Source organism: Platichthys flesus, chromosome 13 (assembly GCF_949316205.1).
Source record: "Platichthys flesus chromosome 13, fPlaFle2.1, whole genome shotgun sequence".
Classification (NCBI taxonomy): domain Eukaryota; kingdom Metazoa; phylum Chordata; class Actinopteri; order Pleuronectiformes; family Pleuronectidae; genus Platichthys; species Platichthys flesus.
The window spans coordinates 1,523,633-1,545,622 of NC_084957.1; the positions used below are offsets into that span (position 1 = coordinate 1,523,633).

The 21,990-nt window shown below is 47.2% G+C and overlaps 1 protein-coding gene across 4 annotated transcripts; it reads left to right on the top strand.

The window, feature by feature from the left end:
• Nucleotides 1–434: 434 nt before the first annotated feature.
• akap11 (A kinase (PRKA) anchor protein 11) lies at nt 435–21,990 on the top strand. Of its 4 annotated transcripts, none has more exons than XM_062402080.1 (13): nt 435–558; nt 800–895; nt 4,844–4,949; nt 5,548–5,658; nt 5,742–5,795; nt 6,718–6,849; nt 7,582–7,846; nt 7,928–12,287; nt 12,376–12,516; nt 15,022–15,108; nt 17,406–17,452; nt 18,050–18,249; nt 18,802–21,990. In XM_062402080.1, the coding sequence occupies exons 3-13, from the start codon at nt 4,887–4,889 to the stop codon at nt 18,991–18,993; spliced, it is 5,652 nt and encodes a 1,883-aa protein (XP_062258064.1). In that variant the 5' UTR covers nt 435–558; nt 800–895; nt 4,844–4,886; the 3' UTR covers nt 18,994–21,990. The 4 variants fall into 4 exon arrangements, with proteins under 4 accessions (XP_062258064.1, XP_062258065.1, XP_062258066.1 ...); XM_062402081.1 differs by having other exon boundaries at nt 15,025–15,108; XM_062402082.1 differs by having other exon boundaries at nt 7,582–7,834.

Sequence of the window (21,990 nt, forward strand, 5' to 3'; positions counted from 1 at the left end):
CATTTTCACCACTTTATAACTTTTGGTAAGAGTTTGATTATTTTAAAGCCTCAAGAAGCCAATTAACTTGCCTGAATAATAATAATAATAATCCTTTCAATTTCAACAGGGCCTCACGTCTGTCAGTGCCTGTCAGTGCTCGGGCCCTAATTATAGGAAAGCAATTGAGTAAATGTACTTTGTTACATTCCACCACTTTTATTAATATGATTTATTCTAAATTAAATGACGTATTTAGGATATATTGTTATTTATTATGTGCATTTTCATTATTTCATCATATTCTGTATTATATATCCTAAAGGAATTGAGTGAATGTTACTTCCACCTCTGTAGTCAATATCATTATTATCATCATTATTATTAACTCGATTGTTCGGAGCTCGGTTGAGCCGCAGATCGTGTTCTCCGGGCTCGATTGGCGCTGTCTCTGTGTTGTTTTCGTGGGCAGACCGGAATGAGCGGAACTCGGTGATGTCGGTTGTTGTCGGTTCGTTTGCGGGAGTCGGTAACTGACACGGGGCCGCGGGCGCGTGACCATGCACCGGGACACTTCAGGTGACTTCGTGTTGAGCGTGAATTAATATCAGACACGTGACTTTACCGGAATGTGGAGGTTCACTGCGTCATGTTAGCTGCGGATGCTAACGATGCTAATGTGTGATAATGAACGACAGTAGCATGAAAGAGGATTAAACAGATGTTGAACTGATGTTGATTCATATTTAATATGTGAGGAAGTTGATTCTCTGGATCCAGATGTGACAGATGTGTCCCCCCCACCCCTCCCCTCCCTCAGGCTGGACGGTAGGAACTCGAGCTTGAACCGATCTGCGGTCGGATCGTGGACGGGTCTCACACCGAGGACAGCAGCAGCAGAGTCGGACCCTGAGCGGTGAGACAACACGTCTTTACTCCAACGTGTGTGTGCGGCAGGAATACTAACTACGCAACTCACAACCCGCTGTCGTGGGTTCGATGCTCGGATGCGTTAGCTCGGGGGCTAGGTGCTAGCTAACGACAATAAGGTGACATCACAGTGAGGAGACCGCGGCCTGGTTCCGCCGTCAGCCCGGTGACTGACAGCCCGTCACCGTGCGCGTGGGGGGGGGGCGTCAGGTGTGTGCGTGGTCATCGTGTGTGTGCGTTGGCTGGTGCTCGTGCGGGTCGTGCTGCGGGGGTCCAGCTGTGATGTGCGGGGACTGACTGAACCGCACGGCATCAGCATCGGGCCTGCTGCAGCGGTGGTGGTACCCCGGAGAGAGACCCCCAGAGCCCGGCACCGTGAGCTGGAGCCCCGGCCTCGTCTCCAGGAGCAGGTTGCACTTCAGGCTGAGCTGTGGATACATCTGTGTGTGTTGTTGTGTTGCGTTGTGTCTGTGTTGTGTGTGTGTCACAGCTGTGAGTGATCTTTACTGATTCAATCATCATCGATGATGCAGGGGACAACATGTCATGTGTTGTTCAGCTCAGAGTGACACCATTCTATAACCAAAATCCCTCTGTTGCATTATGGGTTATAAAGGTTGAGTTAGGGAAGTGTCATGTTGCAGCTGAACACCCCCCCCCCCCCCCCAACACCCCTCAAACATGAACTAGAACCTGTGGTAGCTTCAGTTGTCATAGAACTGTAAAAATAGACTGTAAAACTTAAAGTATGTAAATATAATAAATATATCAAATATATAATAATATAAAGGAGCATTCTGGAGTAAAGAAAACAACAATTTGTACAATTTAGATGAAAGAAACTATTGAAAACATCAGATCAGGATTCTTTTCACCTAGATCTTACACACTGGATCTTCCAAGTAAAAGATGGACAATATGGTTTCAACCCAACACAAAATAAACCAGTGTCATCAACACTCTTATGAAGATTGTACATTGTGTACCTTCATGAGAGGGAGAGAAATGTGTCATGATGAGTCAGGCTTTTTTCTCTTAATATATATATATTTTAAACCAATCAAATGCATGTGCACACAACAGCCGCATAGATGTGAAGGCTGCAGAGCGGAGGGGATGTGATCTAACTCATGACAGATCCAGTCAATAGATCCTATTGATGCAAGTATCTATACTCAAAACAGGACTTTGTATCTGGAGCATTGAGGCTTTGGTGCTCGAGTTCAAGTTGTTGAAGACCAAATGTGGAAACTAACATGACCATGAGTGTTGCTCTATTGAAAACTGTTTATTATACTTTTGATGAATCAGTTAATGCCTTTTTTATTCAGGTCAGGGTTTTAAAGTGACTTGTATTGTATAAAATGTGTTTGACACAGTCTGGAGAGAGAGAGAGAGAGAGAGACAGGAAACAGGTTCAGGGAGGAGTCAGTGTCTGTGTTGTTGTATCGCACCTTTTTGGTTACTTAGAGGTATCAGGTCACATGGTGTCAGTGGCGGAAGCGTTAAGTACGTCACCTGTTCTCCGGTTAGTCGTGAACGAATAGAGAGGAGGACAGAAGACAAGGTGGTTGCTGTCGAGCTTGTTATGTGCTTTGAATCCCTGTTAGATGCAGTGAGCAACCCGTTTATACGACAATATAAAGACAGAGCATATATTGGATTTGTTTTTCTGTTTATGATTTATTAACCAGTCAAGCAGGTTAGTGAAAGTGTTGTAGCAGATCGTTTGCAGTAGGTCCCCAGGCAGGAATCTAACTGTGGACACAGAGAATCAGTAAATCTGTGAAACAGGAAGTTGATATTAGGTAGTAAAACATTTCCGATACTGATATATTATAAATTCTATGTTTTATAAAACGTCTCCTTATGGACGATGACATGATCATGCAACAGTGTTGAATAAGCAACACGCTGCAAAAAGCTACAGAGAAAAAAAACAAAACTTATATCTCTTATTCTCTTAATATGAGAAATGTAAAAAAAACAAACTAATTTGGGTCATTATGAAATAAAGCTAATGTTGACTGATTTTATCACCAAACCAGTAAGTGTGTCACTGGTCTGCTGCAGCGGCCGTGGTGACACCTGACCTGAGTCACCTGTGGCTCGGTGGAAATTGGTGTGAGATGGTGTTTGGTCTCACGTTGAGCTGAGAGTTCTGTTCCTCCTGCTCTCCCAGGCTCCGCTGCCCCCCCCCCCCCCCCCCCCCAGCCTCTGTTTATCCATCCTTCCGGCCACCCACTGCTCTGCACCACCAGCTAAACAACCAACACTTCAGACTACACAGTTTTTCACCACCTTGACAGGTTGTTGATTACAAACCTCCAGAACCTTTTTGCTGAATCTACATAGCTGCGTTCCTTTTTGTTTTGAAGCAGTGATAGTTAACTTCATGAATCACTCAAGAATCTGTTTGACCTTGTTTGACTTCGTTGTAATTTTCCTGATGCATGAGTAATACTAGATTACTATGACTCTGTGTGACCACACCAGTTGCACAAGGTGATAATGTCGTCCTTTGGAGTTATTCCCATAAACTGGACCACCGGACACTAGAGCTGTGAACTACACATGAAACATCCCAACTGTTGTTCATCTCTCCTTCAGACAGTCACAGTCATAACAGACGTCACTGTGCCGGCTTCCTCTGTGACTGAGTGAATGTGGAAGTGCTGTGTGGTTGAGGTTGGGCAGCGGTGCCTGGCTACGTGTTTCTTTTTGCAAAGCACCCGTGAGAAGCCAGGAGGTCCTGGATCACCACAGGAAGCTGTGGCGTGCACTCGGCCCGGCTGGTTCTCAGGATGCTGGAGGGGCTGATCAATCGGACCACCTGCCTGCATCTGCACTCCACTAGCTGCTTTGGACCGGACCTCAAAGGAGAGGCTCTGATTTCCTGGGAAACTTTTCCCTCTTGTACACTGTAAATATTTTGCCTCTCTAGCCGCACTCTCATGCTGCTTACCGAGTGTGTTTTCCCCCGCTCCGAGCTCACACCGCTGCTCTCCTGTTTGATCTCCGATGCAGGCCTGAATATGAAAGAACAGTGGCTGCTCCTCAGCAACAGGCTGAGTCTGGGCCTCATGTTATTTTCACACGGGTTTGACGAAACCTAGGTCAGCGGCACAATCTCAAAAATGTGGAGCACAAACCAAAACGTTAGCTGCATCGCGTCCTGCAGGGAAATGTTTTGAATCCGTTTCACAGGTGACTGTTGATGTGAATCACTGGAGGGTTCACGTGCAGTAACACATCTCGTTGTTGAACCCATGACCGTCACACGAGCTGCCTGCATGTACAGTAAACCGAGCTGCTGCAGATGGACTCGATATCGCTTTGTTTACTAAGAGCACTGATGCTGTCACTGCTTTGTCATGTGATGTAGTTCACACTGAACATCCTGTTCACTTCCTGAGGGTCGCTGCAAGTAGAGATGTTCAGACACCATTTTTAACTCCCTGATATCAACACCTGGACTTTGTGTGTGATACCGAGTACCTATCCCGTAGCAGTGCATTTAAAATATGAAAAACAAATACATACAGAGAATTAATAATATATAACTTCTTTTATTATCTATAGTTTGAAAGCACTTATTGGAACATTTATGGAATAAACAACAATCAATTCCTTTAAACAGCTTAAACTTCCATACAACACATCACTGTTTTGCTTGTGCGACTGTCCAGGTTGAAACACAACATGCTAGCTCCGGCTAACGCTCACTACCAGAAATTACTTCTTCTTTACTGCTCTAAAAACAGTACATGCCTGTGGCAGCACAGTGCAACCGCTGTTTTGGAGCAGCGAAGAAGAGAATCGACTGAGCTTTGGGATTTATATCTGATACAGGTTTGAATTTCTAAACTTGTCTCCTCACTCTGTGTTACTCACTTTGGCTGTTTCTTTCTCCCGGGCCCCTCTGTGTTTATAGGTGAGCGACCAGTCAGCCAGCCCCTGTGCAGCTCGCAGATGCCATGGACGCCTGTGCCCGTATTCGAGGAGTCCCACTAAGGTCCAGGGCCTCGGTTCGGAAAGAGGTCTGTCTGCTGGTTTCTCCTGGCTCAGTCTGTTTTGCACTGAATCTTTGAATGAGGGTTTTAAGCTCCAGGCTCCAGTGATTAAATCTCATGTAGGATTTCTATGTGGACACGTGCACAAGATATTAAAAAGACTTTCAGCAGGACAAACTCGGATCTCAGATTTTGCTTCCTGATCATAAAACTCAGGCTGTAGCACTTTGACTTCCTCTTGCACTGGTGTACTGCTGTTAAAATGCATACGTTCTTGTTTTGTAATAAAGCAGCACTGTGCTCTAACTGTTTTACATGCTTGTGGTCAGGAGCTGCGATATGTTTACTGCAGTTTCTAATGTGGTGCTGTGTTCCAGTAGAAATGGATAGGATAGAAGGATCTCGAGTGTTTTTGAATGTCACTGTGAATATAATCTTGTTACCCAGGATCTATATTATAGTCACTTGTCAAAACAGCCAGATACTTAAAATAGGATTTTCTTTTTCTTTCATTCTTCGTCCATAAATGCTGCAGTGACAAAGAAATACATACACATTGGTTTCTCATTAGTTCTGCTGGGAAACCGTATCCTGAGTGTAAAGAACCCTGTGTGTGTGTTTGCAGACTGTGCGTGACAGCGGGGCTCAGTGTGTGAAGAGACTCTTTAGGAATAAGAAGGAGCTGTGCAGCATCGGCCTGGAGCTGACGACCAGAGACGCCACGAGACTGACGGAGGTTTGTCCCACGAACACACAGCAATGCAAACATGTGCAGAGCTCAGCCACGTTCACTTATATCCATCTACTGGGTTCTTTCAGATTCACTTTGTGTGTCTGCCTGGACAATGTGAAGGGGACGAGGTCACCCAGCAGGTAAGACTTCACACCTACAGAATCTCACTTGTCTAATCTACTGTAAATCAAGTGGTAATGACACATTTTAGACTCACACATCCAGAAAGTAACGTTGATTGTGTCTTAACAACAGCAACCATGAGAGTCTGGGGTGTATTATGTGTTTTGATCCTTCATTTAACCAGGAAGGTCCCTTGAAATACAGTATTTCTTCTTCCATGCAGTTGTGGTCCAGATGGGCAGCAAATAAAGTATAAAATGTCTTTAAATACAAACTGGGTCAATAACACAAAGAAGATTGAACACAGTGAAAAGACCAAAGCATAGAAACATGGAAATCCCTGGCACAACTAAATTATGGAAATATAAAGCACATGTTAAAAGCAATTGCATTATTCAATAAAAACAGATTTCAAAAGGTTTCCCTAACGTACTGAAAGTGTTACAATTCCAAGTTCCCAGCTCACTCCAAGCGTGAAAGCACAAGGAAGATTTATGCAGCTCTGTTTGGGAAGTAGTAGAATAGTGAAGAATTTTCATTCATAATCGTGTATTACAGTTACTGGGATGAAATGGCAGCACAGTGGATGAGTATTGTGGTCAGATTGGTTTAGTAGAAATGTGTGCAGGTGTAAAGAGTGTTACAGTCAGACCACTGGTTCAGAGCATCTCTTAAGAAGTGAGCAGTATGGATTACCTACCACCTGGTACGAGGAGGAACCAACCACAAACCCATGTTACTGGATGTGCTGGAACATTTGTGATCCACATCCACTCCACCTTGCACCCTACAGGACATTAAGAGTCTGCTGCTACCCCTCCAACGTCTGGTAGAGTCCACGTGTTGGTGGCACTTGAGGATCAGTGTGTTAGACTTGGGGTTTCATACTGTACTTTCAACCTCCAAGCTAACCAGCCTGTGTGTGATCTTCTCCCCCAGGCTCTGGCCTCTCTGCCAGGAGGGCTGTGTGAGCTCCTCAGGTCCCTCCATGTCGACAGCCTAAAAAATGACGAGGTTCTGCTGCTCAGAGACTCGCGCAGGCTGTCGGAGCACAAAGACGCTTGGCCTCAGGTGGGTGACACATCCGAGGAACGTGCCCCGTCAGCATGTTGATGAAAGCAGAAGTGAGACGGGGAATGCAGAACTCGATCGTTTCTGTGCCTGTAGATGTACAGAAGACCACGTAGATGTTTCCTTAGAAAAGTGACTCAAGATTCTTATGAAAAATAATTAGACATCTTTGCAATAACAAGTTTATTCCCTCTTTAAGCAGAGCAGATGAAAATACATTAATGTTCAGCGACTCTGGCAGTTTGATGTGTTTTCCCGCTGCATGGCTGTGCCGGCGTTTCTCACGCTTTTGAAGAAACACAGGTCGAACAGACGGGCTGAAAAAATGTTGTTTTTTCAGCCCAGGGTTGCAGCCGTGTGTGTCTCGGTCGTATGTGTGTGTCTGGGTTCACACAGGCCCTGCAGCTCGCTCTGCGGTTTGGTCGTCAGACAGTTAGACCCCCCACCTCTCTGCTTCACAGTGTGGACTTACTGCAAGGGATTTTGAACATGTAGCATATCAACTTGATATCAGAGTACAGACATAAGTCACCCCCATATGAATTCTGCTTCATTTTGCACTTTCACATAATCAATTCGTCTTGTTCCAAGTTCCAAGGGACAGTTACTTTGACAGTTTTTAGACAGTTGTCCTTTTTCTATAAATTTAGCTGAATGTAAATCACCAGCCATGGTTTCAATATCTTCCTTCTCCATTATGTTTCTGACTTATTTCTCTGATTGTTCTTCCAGTGTTGGTTAAAGGCCGTGTGTGTGCTGAGGCATAACCCCAACACCAGCCTGTACCCTCAGGCCAGCGTGGCGTCTTTACTGAGCTTGCTGGGCTGCTACATGGCCGGTGTCCGCTACGCTTTAGAGCTTCAGGCGGTCCAGAGGAACTCATCTGAGGGCAGTCAGCTGGAGGAGGACGACACCAACCAGTCGGTCTCATCCATCGAGGACGACTTTGTCACGGCCTTGGAGCATCTGGAGGAGGACGACACGGGTAACGATCCCTGTACGTTTAACATATCTTGATCTTTATCTTATTCTGTATTGTATTTAACCAGTTTTGTCTCGTCTCTCTCTTCGTGTCCAGCTGCAGCTTCATATCGTCACTTAAAAAAGCGCGACGTGGCTTCGCAGACAGTCCCAGCTCATAAGAGGAGAAAAGAACTGTCAGGCTCCCGTGTTATCATTGGCTCATCTTCCAAGAAGTATTCAGCCCTTAACAAGTCGGGTCCAGATGTGTCCATCACGGTGCAGAGGTCATCGTTTGTGGAGCCACAGTGGACTTACTGCAGTCCTGGAGCTCGTGTTCCTTCTCCTGTGGTTCATGTCAGTGATTCAGAGGAGTCCGACGGCTCCAGCCCTAGTCCAATCATTTTCCTGGACGAGGTGGGCTACCAGAAGAGCCTGCTGGCCAAGCTGGACATCCCCCAGGTGCCGGGGGGGCCCAGGGAGCGAGTTGAAGACTCAGACTCTGAAGTAAGTGAGTTCTTTGACAGTTTTGATCAGTTTGATGATGCGGATGAGCTGAGTTCAGAGAGCTGCACTCTTGCACTGCCTCTGGACACCATCAGTGCCCCATCCTCACAGAAGAAGTGCACCGAGTCCAGCTCCGGTGGGTCGACATCCAAATATGTTTCTAGGGGCTGCTCAACCAAGGGGATGAATCCTCAACGCTTCGACCACCCCACTCTACCAGCCAATGTGAAAAAACCTACTCCTCTGAAACCAGGCTCTCCCTACCCGCTTCACACTGACGTGCCCGACTCCCCTCGACCCGTGCAGACCCCCTCAGACGAAAATGGCGGCCCACTCTTCAGTCCTGTCAGCTCCTCGGCCTTCAGCCCTCTGGTGGACTCAAGTGGACCAATGGAATACTTTTGGAAGACAAATGAAGAGAGTCAGGACAGCTCAGAGCTACGTAAACCCCAGGACCTCTGCTCTCTGTATAAGACCTACTCAGACTTTGCCAACAGCCTCTCCAAAGAAATTCTGGGGTCCGTGTGTGGCTACCAGTCTGCTGTGGACATCAGTGACAACAAGAATCTCAGCTGCGTCTGCCACAAGGAATTTGAGAATCCTTCGGGTTACCTGATGAAGCTCTCAGAAATACAGGAGACTGTGACCGTGGACAAGTTGCAGAAGACGTCTCAGTCTCTGACCGATGGCATCCAAAGGTTTGCCACAGACCTGGTGGAAATGAGCCTTGGCAGCGCCTTGAGAGACCTTCAGAAAGGCGTGTCCTCCTGTACCACCACATTGTGTCACTTAGCTGCGAGGCTCACCTCCTCGGTGTTTCAGATGGCCTTCCACGAGATCGGGATGCGCCACGCCTACGTGTTGAAGGAGCGAGCAGTCAGTGGATTGGCTGGTTTCCTGGTGGGAGAGGCTGTGTCCGGGGCGCTGAAGGACTTCCTGACTGTGAAAAAACAGATTTTTCACAGCACAGTTTCAAATTTCGCTGCTGACTTAGCTGAAGAGCTTGTGTTTGAAGGTATTATGGAAGTGTGTCAGTTCTCCCACCCCTCAACCCCTCTCACCCCTAGTGACTGGTCCTTTGGCCATAGGCAAGAGGAAGAAGAGGAAGAGGAGGAGGTGGTTACCTCCTACGCTTCAGATTTGTCAGAGTCTGTTATCCAGGAGGCCTTCATAGAGCTCTCTCAGGCTGATGTTGCCTTCACCAGCCAAGCAGCTATTAGTGTGTCTCTAGACAACATCTGTTACGTCAGTGCAGAGAACAACAGCACTAACACCTGCAGTACCTTTGCCAACCAGCAGGTTTTAACTTCCAGCTCAGCTGCAGCAGTTCCAGGGCCCTCAGGAGAAGATACTACCTGCACGGTGAAGAAAGCCTTGTTCACTGTCTCTGGGATGGCCAGTTGTATTCCTGTGCCCCAGGCCGGCCAAGCCCTCTCCCACCTTCACGAGTCTGAGGAGACCTGTCAGTATACAGACAGTTCACCAGTTACCCCACAGGAAAACCCTGAAGAATTAACTGAACCCTCCTCTGACGCCACCACGTCTACACAGACTCACCTGTACAGTCATGGAACACAGACCCCCATAGCTGGAGGAGAGCCCTCCCAAGGAAAGTCCTCCTTCCAGAACTTCTCTGGCAACATGGTGGATCTGATAGTCACTGAGGCTTGTGAGCTAATAACTACTTCAAAGATGAAGAAGAGTTTCGGTGACTGTGCCGATTTCTTCACTAAGACAATCGGAAGCCGGAGAGACACTTCTCCACCAGAATCCCCGTCGAAGCTGGGAGCTGGCAGGGAGTGTTTCAGGTACGATTGTAGAGATTCACAGTATCTGAGGAATGGCGGAGCTGCAGAAGAAGCAACAGGCTCTCAAAGCCACGGGAGAGCCGGCAGTGAGTTCGACCCGAGGACCAGAGTCGTGGTTGAAACCCATCCTGTAATGATGCATACTCTTGACGTGCCAGGTGCCGAGATGGGTGGACAAAGGAGGATATCTGCCCCTGGGGATGACTCAACTCCGAGCACTGGCCAGAAATCTGGTGGGACTCCCGGCACGCCTCCTTCGACCCCTCAGCAGCCCAGTGAGGTCTCCAAGGAGAAGCAGATAAAACAGTTCTCCAAGAAGCTGAAAAGCAAACTGGCCAAAGAGTTTTCCCCTGCTACCCCGCCTTCCACCCCTCACTATCAGCCCGAGCCTGGCCCAGGGCCAAAAGACGTCACCCCTGAAGAAGACAAGGCCGAGTTCATGCTCAAACTTATGAGGTCTCTCTCTGAGGAGGCAGATGGCAACGAGGAGGAAGAGGAGGAAGCGTTGGCAGAAGAGGTTGGTGCTGATGTCAGTCACAGATGTTTAGAGAAGGGGAGTGGCCGGCATGACATGAACCAGATGTCGGCTAACAGGATGTCCAACAAAGAAGCTCTCCACTACGCCGAGAGGTTGGCCTGTCACATCGTCTCAATGGCGACAGAGATGGACACGCTGGGAGGAGCAGTGGAGGAGGAGGAGGAGGAAGTGGGAGAGATGAGCAAGGGCGGCGGGAGGAGGAGAGACAGCGTGGCTCAGTTCTCTGAGCAGACGCTCAACACTTTGTGGGTGTATGCTGGGGAGGTGGCGGGAGAGGTGATCAGCGACGTGAAGAGGATGGTGAGCTCTGGTCAGCAGTGTCCATATCACAGAGCTCTCAGACGAAGGAGCCTGGACAGATCTATCTCTGAAGGTTTGCACCATCATCAGTCTCAACTCAGTACAGACCAGAACAGAGACTGGAGGGTGGGGAGGCAGGCGGAGCAGTGGTCCAGTGACCTGGTAGCCTCCGTCTTGCGCTCTCCCACCTCCAGTTCAAGCACCTACTCCAGCGCCGGCCTGTCCTCGGAGTATCCCAGCTGTGAGAGTGTGACGGATGAATATGCTGGCTACCTCATCAGGGTGCTGAAAAAAGAGGGAGGCAGTAGGGAGCTGGTGCTGGACCAGTACGCTAGCCGTCTGGCCTACCGATCCATAAAACAAGGCTTGGCTCATGCTAGTCGCAAGGTCAAGCAGAGAACCTCTAGCTTACGCCTTCACTCCTCCAAGTCGCTGCCAGATGAATGGAGAGCTTCGAGTAGCGAGGCCTTGTCACCCAAGGACGGAGCAGAGTCGGTGGCGTCTCCGTCAGGCGAGGACGCTCAGTGTAGTTGCAGCGACTCTGAAGAGCAGAGGGAGTACATGGACCTGGTGAACTTCGCGGAGTCTTTAGCGTACAACATCACCTGTGACGTCACACGCAAGCTGCATCCCTCCTCCGTGCGACTGCCCAAGTCTCTGACGGACTCCTGTCTTTATAAGAAATCCAAATTTGAAGACATGGCAGATAATCTCATCAGGAACTCCTTCTCCTGCCCCCTGTTGTCCAAAGAGGGTAAAAGCAAGCATTACCACAGTACAGGAAGCCTGTATGAAGGAGGCTACAGCCGCAGGGTGGTACAGGTCATCGATCATTATGCCAGGAAAATAGTTGACGACACGTTGAAGATGGGCCTGTCTTCAGCTGGACATTCATCCCGGGAGCACCAGAGGACACAAGGCCCCTCTCACACCCAGAGACTGTCTGAGGGGCCAGCAGGGGGCATCGCTCTCGGGGAGAGGACGTGCCGATATTGTGAGGTCCAGGAGTGTCCGTACTGCACCAAACACAGCCGGCACCACCAGCCCGGGTCGCAGAGGAGGAAACAAGGGTCGGACGGTCAGACAAGAGCAGAGCGCCTCCCCAGCCTGGACATTCCTCAGATCCACATCGACCTGGACCACAGGGCAGCGTTCGCAGATGATATGGTATCAACGGTGATGGAGACGGCTAAACGCGAGCTGAGCAACACCAGCCTGAACGCCGACAGTGGCATCGGTCATGATGGAGCCAGCTACGCTGAGAGTCTGACGGCAGAGATCATGACATCAGCCATCACCAACATCTGCCAGGCTGCCAACACCAGGTACACATTCTATTTAAGTCTCACTTACTTCTTTCACTGCACCATCATGAATCCGTAAGGTGTAAACATTGGTTCCTTCTCTGTGCAGCTCTCCAGGGCGGGAAGCCACCGAGTCGACCGTGTCCCAGCAGCTGAGTGTCGGAGACGACAGTCTGGGCAGCTGGTCCAACCTGAGCTTTGAGGACGAGCATGCAGACGACAACAGCAGCTTCCTGCACCTCAGTGACAGGTATACAACCACGAGCTCCCTCACACAAACACACATCTCAAAGATCCAGGTACCTGAGGAGAAATACACTGTTTGCACACAGTTCTCTTGAATGAATATGTGTGTGTGGGTCTGACAATACTGTTGTGACTTCACTTAAACATTTGTGATTTGACACATTCGTACTAAGAAATAACCAGATGTCCATACAGATATTAGATTTAGTCCCTTCAATCTAATAACTATATGGACAGCTAAACAATATTTAAGAAGCATTATTATTTGTTTTGCAGCAACAGGTGGCACAAGTCCCTATGTATTTCCCTTTTAATGATAAGCCAACATTTATTAGATATTTTAAAGCCAAGGGTTCAATAAAATGTTGACAAGATGTGCTGTAAAATACTAAATTAGACTTTGACCACACAGTCGCCGGCCAACAGAAACGTATCAAGTGTCCTGTGAGGGTCTAAGTATTGAGCCGGCTCGGTGTTGAAACATGTGGGGACAATGTTGACACGGGTAAGAGGCTCTAGAATTTATTCCTGTGCAGACATCAACTCAGGACATGAAGAATGAGGCTTGTTGCTGGTGTTGGACACTTTGCAGGAGTCTCCTGTGGTCGAGTCTCGATTGGAGGTTTCCCAAGGTCAGCACAGGGCACAGAGTTTGGTTTGAGTCCTCTCTGCCAGAATGCAATTTTCTCTGATTTGTACAAATGTTGCATTATATGTGAGCTGTGTAACGGATATGTTGTTAGGATTTTATGTAGCTGTCAGTGGAGCCCAGTTTGTGAAATTCACCACAAGGATGGAGGCCAGAACTGTAGTTGTGACAGAATCACTAAACAGGATTGAGTGTCGGACGACTTTGAACATATGAACACACACACGTCTTCGGCTCTGGGAACGAAGCAGCTGACACTTCTGGCAAGGTTTTTATCTCTATGGAAGCCAAACTGACAACATGTCAGATTCTTTCCCAAGATCCTGAGAGAACACAGTGTGTTCACAGATATTTAGTCAATCAGGACCGAGTTAATGTATCATAATATTTTCTAAAGGTGTGTCTGTGAGCGCTCTCTTCACTTCAGGCGCTGTTTCCACAAGAACAAAGTCCAGCATGTGTAATTCCTTAGACTCTCTTCAAAAGGCCGCTGCAGATGAACTAATGGAAGTGGGAAATAACTCATCTTGAACACGATGATTGACTAAATGAACACGTTCTCACCATGTGTCATCCAGGCCAATGGAGCTGAGGTAATTCAGATTGATGGAGGTATTTTTAGATGATCAGAACTGCTGCACGCCACAGTCTGCAGGTTCCAGCCAGCAGGCTAATCATCGACTAATTACACCGAGAGAGAGAGTCGGTGTTGTGCTTGTGTTGCCAGCTGGTTGTCCTGGTGGAACCCACATGATTAACAGGATCTTGTGACCACCGGGATGCACTGATCTCACATCTTAAGCCTTGAGCAACAAGTTGTCTCAATCACAGTTAAAGATGAATCAGTGGAAAATTCTGCATCGTTTGAAGAAAGCTGCTCACCTGACATTTAAAGGATTCTGACAAAAGTGATCATCAGTCTGAGTATTGTTGGTTTAAGCCTCATTACAGATATTGTTATTTTAGAGAAAGAGATGAAGCTGCTTGATGGATCCTGATCTTTGTTTTATCTTAGTAGCTCTCATATCAGTCTGAGAAAGTCTCAACTGTAACAATATGAATTATAGACCGTAAAAATCCTTAAATACATTTAAATATTAGGTCTTAAAGTGTTTAGGTAGGTCTTAATTACGTCAACGTACATTTAACGTTACTTAAATTAGTCTGTGGTTTTGGCAGCATGATTTTTTCTCCATGTGTTGTAGTTGTTTTCTCAACAATACAGATATTGAGCTGTAATAAAACTACCATCAAGACCAATGTGGAGCAGATAACTGATCGTGGTGTTTCCAGGGATATGATCTCCAAACTTATCTTTAATTATAAGAAAGTCTAATTAATTCTGAGATTTTCCTTCATATCTGTCGAACTTGACATGCGTGTTAAATTTCATCCATCGTGGTCTTAAAAAGTCTGAAATTGAAGTTGTTTGAAACCTCAGACTGTAAATTAAAGATGGACGACGATGTTGGCTCCATGTGGCCGACTGCAGTAAAGGTCATGAACCCTTCCTCCTCCATGTCAGTGAACGGGACATGGACCAAACTAAAAAGTCAAAGTAGACCTCACATATCAAAATCCCTTCAGATCTTCCTGCTTGTTTCTGGATAGCTGGAGGAAGTGGAGACGGGTTATCCATCTTAATTTATTGTCTGTGGGTGAAACCTGCACAAACCTTGATTTTAACCTCACCTGACATTTAGTTTTTTTTCAAATGTCTAGAAACCTCATCCCTCAGAGTCCAGTGTGTTTACAGATCTGATCATTAGAGTAGATAGACCTGCTGAATCCCTTCTGATCTTTGTCCCGTCTCTCATGACGGTCAGTGTCAGTGGTGCGTGACCTTCCTTCTCTCTCCAGCAGCAATGGGAACAGCAGTAGCTGGAGCAGTCTGGGCCTGGAGGGGGAGGCGTGTGAGGAGCGCATGTCCTTCTCCCCCTCTGACAGGTTGGTCGCAGCTAACCTCCCAAAATAAAAGACCTGGGGTTTCACCTGGAATGAGACAAACACATAATCACTCAATTTACCGGAGCGTAAGCAAGGAAGCACGTGACCGATCCATTGGCACCAAACTGAAACCAGAGGACTTCCTTCGCTGTATGAAAATGATTTACCACATTGTAGAATAGCATTTTGATTTGTACTTTGTCTCATTCTCGAAACCACCAGCCCCTCGCATGACCACACCAAAGCTCTAAATATAAACAGGCTTTACCCGGCATAAGCTTGTTGACGCTAACGTCAGCCTGGGATGTTTTGTGGACGTACATTACTTGCATGCGATTTGGTTTCTTGATGGGATGATTTGTGGTGTTGTTGTACTTTGGGGGTTCCTGCCCTCGTTGCATTGATGCTGTTTGACAGTTTAAACCCACCGATAGCTTCAGATCGACCAGCCGATTTCACTCCTGCAGGTCTGACATCACAGGCCTTGTTCTTTAGAAAAACACACACAGGATAATTGATGTGTTAAAGCTGCACTGCCAGACCTTTTATAAACATGCAGTGTTTTCTCAGGCTGGTCAATGTGTTTAATCTTCCATTCATGCAGCCGCTTGTTTCAGGTAATAACAGCTAGGCTCCTGTCAATCAACATGCTAATCAACATAAAGAGACTCCAGTGTCATGTTTTCTGGTCTTTATTTTTTCCATCAACACAGAACATGAAGTCAGTTTAGCAGCTGACGGCTCAGACGTCAGAGCTTCTCCACAAGCGTCTGAATGATCGTCTCCAAAGGTCATTACCCAACAAGTCATTAAGATCTCTGTAACAGAGAAATGATCTCATGAGCGTGTTTGCTTGTGGGCGGCTGCACAAAGTCTCTTGAGGTCAGTTATTCATTACAGTAAACATATGTTTTATATCGATATGCAGGAGTCTTGATTCAACAGCCCTGGTTTGGTTCCAGCCCTTCCCTTTGCTGCATCTCGTCCCCGTTTCACACACTGTCAGTACAACCTCTTTAAAACTGAGGATTTGTGCACGTTGATGTTGATTCACGTCTAATATCAGTTGAAACCTGTAGAGTCCTTTAAAAATAGAAATGCTGCCACAGATCTATTAATCTGAAAAGGGCTAAAACATAAATGAACAAAAACAGAAAAGCGAGGAGCGACCAGGTGCCGTCAAACTGCTGATATTTAAACTTAAATATAATTCTCACAAGGCTTATACTGTTATAAGTTTCACTATAATATCTTTAGTCCATTATATGTGATGCATATTACTTATCTATAAATGGTTTATCTGACAAGATTACAATATATATTATTGATATCCTTGTTTATAAAGAACATGTAGAGTAATAGATTAGTTTGAGTGTTTATGAATTATCTCTGCTTACACAGTAATGTACAGGCAGTTCCTCTCCAGCCATTAGGTGGCAGGTTTCACACAGATACTGATTTGTGGTTAACTTACTTCTAAACATTAAAAACATAAGATACCTAAATAAAGAAGTGAGTCACTGGGAGACGGCTTTTATCACAAACAAAAACATTTTTTCACCATCGTGGAATTTGACAAAAATAGATTAAAGGTCAATTTGAAAAGAAAACAATACAAAAGCAGAACACACACAATGAACTAAATACTTTTGAAGTATAAACTATATTTAGCTCCTAGTAACCAGCTCGAGTGAATCCTTTACACGGTGGGTTTAAACAGTCACAGCTCTAATGACCGTGGTGATGATAGATCTGAGTTAACTGTGGTATTGTCCTGTGATGCATGACTTTGTAGTCGCCCCGTCTCTCTGCTCTGACGATGTCCCGGCTGCTTCGTGATCCTGTTCATAAATCCATCCTCCTTCAGAAAAGAAAACAATCTGCTCATATCGAGTCTGAGAGTCTGTCACCGTGGGCTGTGTCAACACGCCTGTGATTAACTCCTCAAGTTTGAGAAATGACTGTTTACCTGTTGGCACGACACACGGCCGATATCTGTACAACTGACTGGAGAGATATTGAGCAGATTGTCGCACATGAACTCTCAGACGCCGAATCTTAAACCGACAAAAGACACCGAAGCACAAAAGAACATTTACTGGATCATAGAACAATATTGACTGGAAATATGCAGCATGGTTTCCTCTGTGTGTTAAGAGCTGGTTGGATCAGATGAATGAATGAAGTGCTTGTGGGGCCCGAGTAGCTGCTGTTAGCTGAAGCATGGTCCTGGTTCTTCATGTCTGCAGCTTGGTTTCCCTCCTCATTAACCTCTGACACTTCTTCTCCTCCACCAGCGACAACACAGAGGACAAGGAGGCGGAGGTCAAAGAGGAATCCAGTGGTAAGAACGTTTCACCGCCTGCAGCTTCACCTTTGGAACAAGCTGAACTCGTTTGAGACAGTGGGGGGGGGAGCAGGGGAAAAGACGGGCCCCTCTCCTAATTTGAGGTCTTGTTCTTTCCACTCTTTGAGATTAAGAACAGTTGGACTTGATTTCAAATGGTTGTGTGTGTGTGTCTGGATTCGGGGGATTTCACCACCCCCATGTCCAGCCACTCATTCATCCCCTCCACTCCCTCCACTGTCTCTGTCGGCGTCATGTGTGTTTCAAAGGGCGCGGGGTGGGGTGGGGGGGGGGGGGGGGGGGGTTAGTGGTGGGAGCGTGGGAACAAAGTTACTGTTGCACATTACCCACAGTGCATCTGCATCCACACAAAGACGTACTGAGCTACACACTCACTCACTTGTGAACACGATATCTCAAGAAGCCCTTGAAGGAATCTCTTCAAATTGGTCGGTGACCTCATATGATTCTGAAACATAAATATATGTAGACTGAACCTGCTCAGGTGGGTGGAGCCCAACAGCTGCAGGCTGAATAAACCAAACCACCTTCTGATGTTGACTCTTAAATGAACCACATGTCCCCGTCCTGCAGGGACTGTGTGCGTGGACAGGACTCAGGTGCCGGCTCCCAGGACCGGACTGGTGGTGGTGAACTCGGACGTCAGGGAGCTCCGGCGCGGTCCTCAGCTCCTCGGCCTCGACCCTCAGCTCAGGAGCATGCTGCAGTGGCTGGCGGCCTCCATGGCCGACATTCCCCAGATCCAGCTGAGTCCTGACAGAGAGCTGCAGCAGGTGACTTCCCCCCCGCCGCACACAACACGTTCAGAAAGCACCGACTCCCCAGCGTGGTGTCTATTATTAATCATCACCACTTTCTGTAACCACGTCAGGTCGGAGACACACTCACTCTCTGGCATGTTGTTGGTTTTCAAGGTCAAACAGTCGTTATAGAGTTTGGTTTCCACTGCACTGCACTTTGCTGTGGTTACACACAAGAAGGAGAAGTGATGATGACGGATGAGAGACTCTCCCTCCTCTTCTTCCTCTTCTTCCTCCTCTCCCTCTTCTTCTTCTGCTGCTTCTCCATTGCAGTCGTCATACACTTCAAAAACTTTGTGTTCAGGCGTTCCAGCTCATTCAATTTGCAGATGTTCTAATATAAATATGTAATCTACATATTTATTCAATACGTTTTTTTGAGACTTTGTTGCTGAGTGTAATTTATACGAATAGGGCGACCAGAGGGATTAAAATGTATTTGATTTGATTTGCGATGGCTCTGCTGTGAATAAGAACTCTCACTAACACCATAATAATACAATTTGATTGATTGTGTCTCTTCAGCTCCCTGTGGTCGTCCAGAGGCTTCGGGAGAGGAGGTGGCGAGTGGGGGAGCTGCTGCACATGCTGCTGCGCTACTGTGAAGAGAGTCAGACGCACGTCGGCCAGTCCCAGGCCCGAGAGGAGGCCCAGCAGGGGGCCAGAGACCCACACCGCTCCCCACCCCTCTTCCAGTGGCTCCTGGAGCACGCCTAGATCCTCCTCTCCTGCTTCCTCTCCTGCTTCCTCTCCTGCTTCCTCTCCTCCTTCCTCTCCTCCTTCCTCTCCTCCTTCCTCTCCTCCTTGTCTCTTCTTGTCTGCCTCTAGGTGGCGCCATACAAATCAGCCCATCCAACATCCCCTCATGAATGTGGGCAGCGAGTGTTTTGCGTTGCATGCTGTGTCCACGAGTACTTCTGTTGTAGTTCATTTCTCTTCCCACCTCCTGTCGTGTTCTGCATCCGGCGCTGATTCAGAGTCTGTTCTCCTGCAGCTTTGATTTGCAGCCCTCACACCTTCTGCTGTCGTGTTTGAGCCACAGAAAGAAAGAGGGAGAGGAAAGAGGGAGAGAGGGAGAGAGAGAGAGAGAGAGAGACCCACCCCATGTGTCTCCAGACAGAGACAGAAATGTGAGTGAGCTGAGAGACAGAGAATGTGTTTTTTGTTAGGGAATCCCCATCGCTGCCGGGCCGATGATGTCACCACACCCACGGCTCACCTCTTTGCTGGTGTTTCCACATGTTAAGAGACCAACTGTGCGCACAAGCACACACACTGCGGCACACCACACCCTCGTATTATCAGAGGGGAATCCAAGAAACACTGATACTCATCCACCTCTGACCATTATTCCCCTGTAGTATTCCATTATTGTATTAACTCGCTCAGAAGTGACTGTACTCACGGTTTCTCTGGGACGCTGAAGGAGTCAGACGCAGGTTTAATGAAACCATCTGACCGAGACGCTGCCGGACGTCACAGGTCCTCATGGGTCGGCGGCTTGTGGATTTTGTTTTGCAAGACTTGATCTGAGTCAGGACTGAATAACGCTCGGTGGTTTTATTCTGGTGTGACGGTGAGAACAGCAGCAAGTGGATCCAGACCAGAGTATTAATGAGAACTGAACTCCAGAGCTGTGGTCTCACCAGAAATCTGAACCTCAGCTTCTTTTAGTCAAATCAGTTCATGTAAAGATGCAGTTTATATATCCCTCAGTTGTCCACAGAACCAAACGGGACGCTGTTATCTTTATAAATTAGTCTCTGAAGCATAGAAACAAACTGTTATAGTTTCTAGGACCTAATTGATCCCCATCGTGGGTCTTCTCCTCGTTAAGGCTCAGTTATGCTCAACGTTGGACACCTGTCTAGAAACAGTTGGTTCAGATCGACCTCAGGTCAGTTTTGGTCCAGTTGGACATGTTGGACTCATGAAGACCTCAGCGTCACAAACAGACAAGATGCTGTTGAAGCTGTACAACTCATCTTTAAGTACATTGTACGATGCTGTCGCTTTGTGTTGATGATCCCACGAGTCGGATTCCTCTGAAAGCACTTGATGAAGTCGCCTTTAGCCCGTTTCGGTATTTCTGTGTTATCTCATAACACTGCTGCCATGTGACCGTCTCCTCGGTTGTTAAACGTAGTAAAGACCTGAGAGCAGACGAGGTCCACCTCGAGCGCTCGTGTTTAAAAGTCTATTTTTTGAAGGTATCTAATCAAACATGAAACGCTGCTCAAAGCTGAGGAAGAAGCCGTGATCCTGGCTCATCGTTGCCAAATGAAGCTCGTGAGGTGACTCCCCCCCCCCCCCCCCCCCCCCCCCCCCTCCAGTCAGCACCAGTGCGTGTGAGGCTCGGTGTCCGTGGCCCTCGTCCAGTTCAGGGGAAGATCCAGTGACGCAGGCGCTGGATCTTTTAGTAATTAAAGACACTGGTCCCAGTCTGCACCTCCACAACCACAAAGCAACCACACACTCATCGCTCGGGCCTGGACTCACACACTGTGTCACCCACGCTTCAGTCACCTCGAGGAATGAAGCCCCCCCCCCCCCCCCCATCACACACCCTGGTTACTCACCAGGCTCCATGTGTACGTCTACACGCACAGCACTACCAGCAACTTGCTGACATGCACTTTTTGTTTAGATTGTTTGTGATTCGGCCGAAGACAGGAAGTGGTCAGCGCTGCCCTGACCCCCCCACACCCTATTATAGAAAGATTACTGTTTTTTGTACTTATTGTTTTCTCGAGGGCTCTAAAGATAACACGAGTCCTGACGTTTCTAACCATTCGTTTCCTCCTCAGTTTGAATCCCTGTCCCCTCCCACGGCCTCTGGTCTATCATCTTTAGAAACTAGGTGTTGTTGGCGGTGTTCACCTGCATGGCTGAATCTCAGTGCCGTTTGGAACTCAGCGTTCTTCTTCTCGATGTATTGGCCTCTTCTGACTGAGCTGCAGCGGCTCCTCCGTGTTCTGTCGCTGCTTCATCTCTCGGCTGCGGAACATTTAATCCTAAAGATCTCCTTCCAGTCTGATTTGTTGACGAGCAGAAATCAATTCATCACTTGATAAAGCAAACAAAGTTTTACTCCAGTTAATCCTCCTGTTGAAAGAATGGTAGGAGCTGATGTGAAGTATTAACCCGAGGGGAGAGAGAGAGTGCAGGTATGGTGGTTAACATGAAGGATCGATTCATGAAGAGAGCATCACAGTGTATAAATACCTTCTGCCCCCGTGTGGAGGTTGGTCACGTAGGACTTTCCCTGGTTCCTTCCAGCCGCCTCCTCCCTGTTCTTCTTCTTTTCTTTCTGTATCTACATTCCCGTTCATCCCAGACGACCTATAGCTCGATATCGTTGTTCTTGTGAAAGCTGAATGTGAAACTGCAGAGACTCGACTCCGTCTCCAAGCAGATGCTGTCAGTTGTTGTCAGTGTTGATTTCTGCGACAGGAAAATTAAACAAAAAGAATTTAAAAAAGAGACGGAGACCTCGGCTCCTCTCACTTCTGTATTTTTCCCGCTTCCTTGTAAAATCCTGCCAAAATAACCAATATTTAATAAATTATGTAAGTTATATAACAGTAAGTTCACTACTTGTTCTCCCTCGTGGCATTGCTGAATAGTTTACACATTCTCAGCTCGAAGTCAGAAACTCTGAATTTGTTTATGTTGAAGCTTCGTGTGATAATAAAGCTTTTTCATGTGCTCTTA

What these genes read in the sequence shown, in the direction of transcription:
- akap11 (XM_062402080.1), top strand. Translation starts at nt 4,887, where the DNA reads ATGGACGCCTGTGCCCGTATTCGAGGAGTCCCACTAAGGTCCAGGGCC. An exon ending in ACAAAGACGCTTGGCCTCAG is followed by an intron (nt 6,850 to 7,581) that starts GTGGGTGACACA and finishes TTGTTCTTCCAG; the next exon opens with TGTTGGTTAAAGGCCGTGTG. An exon ending in TGCCAGGCTGCCAACACCAG is followed by an intron (nt 12,288 to 12,375) that starts GTACACATTCTA and finishes TTCTCTGTGCAG; the next exon opens with CTCTCCAGGGCGGGAAGCCA.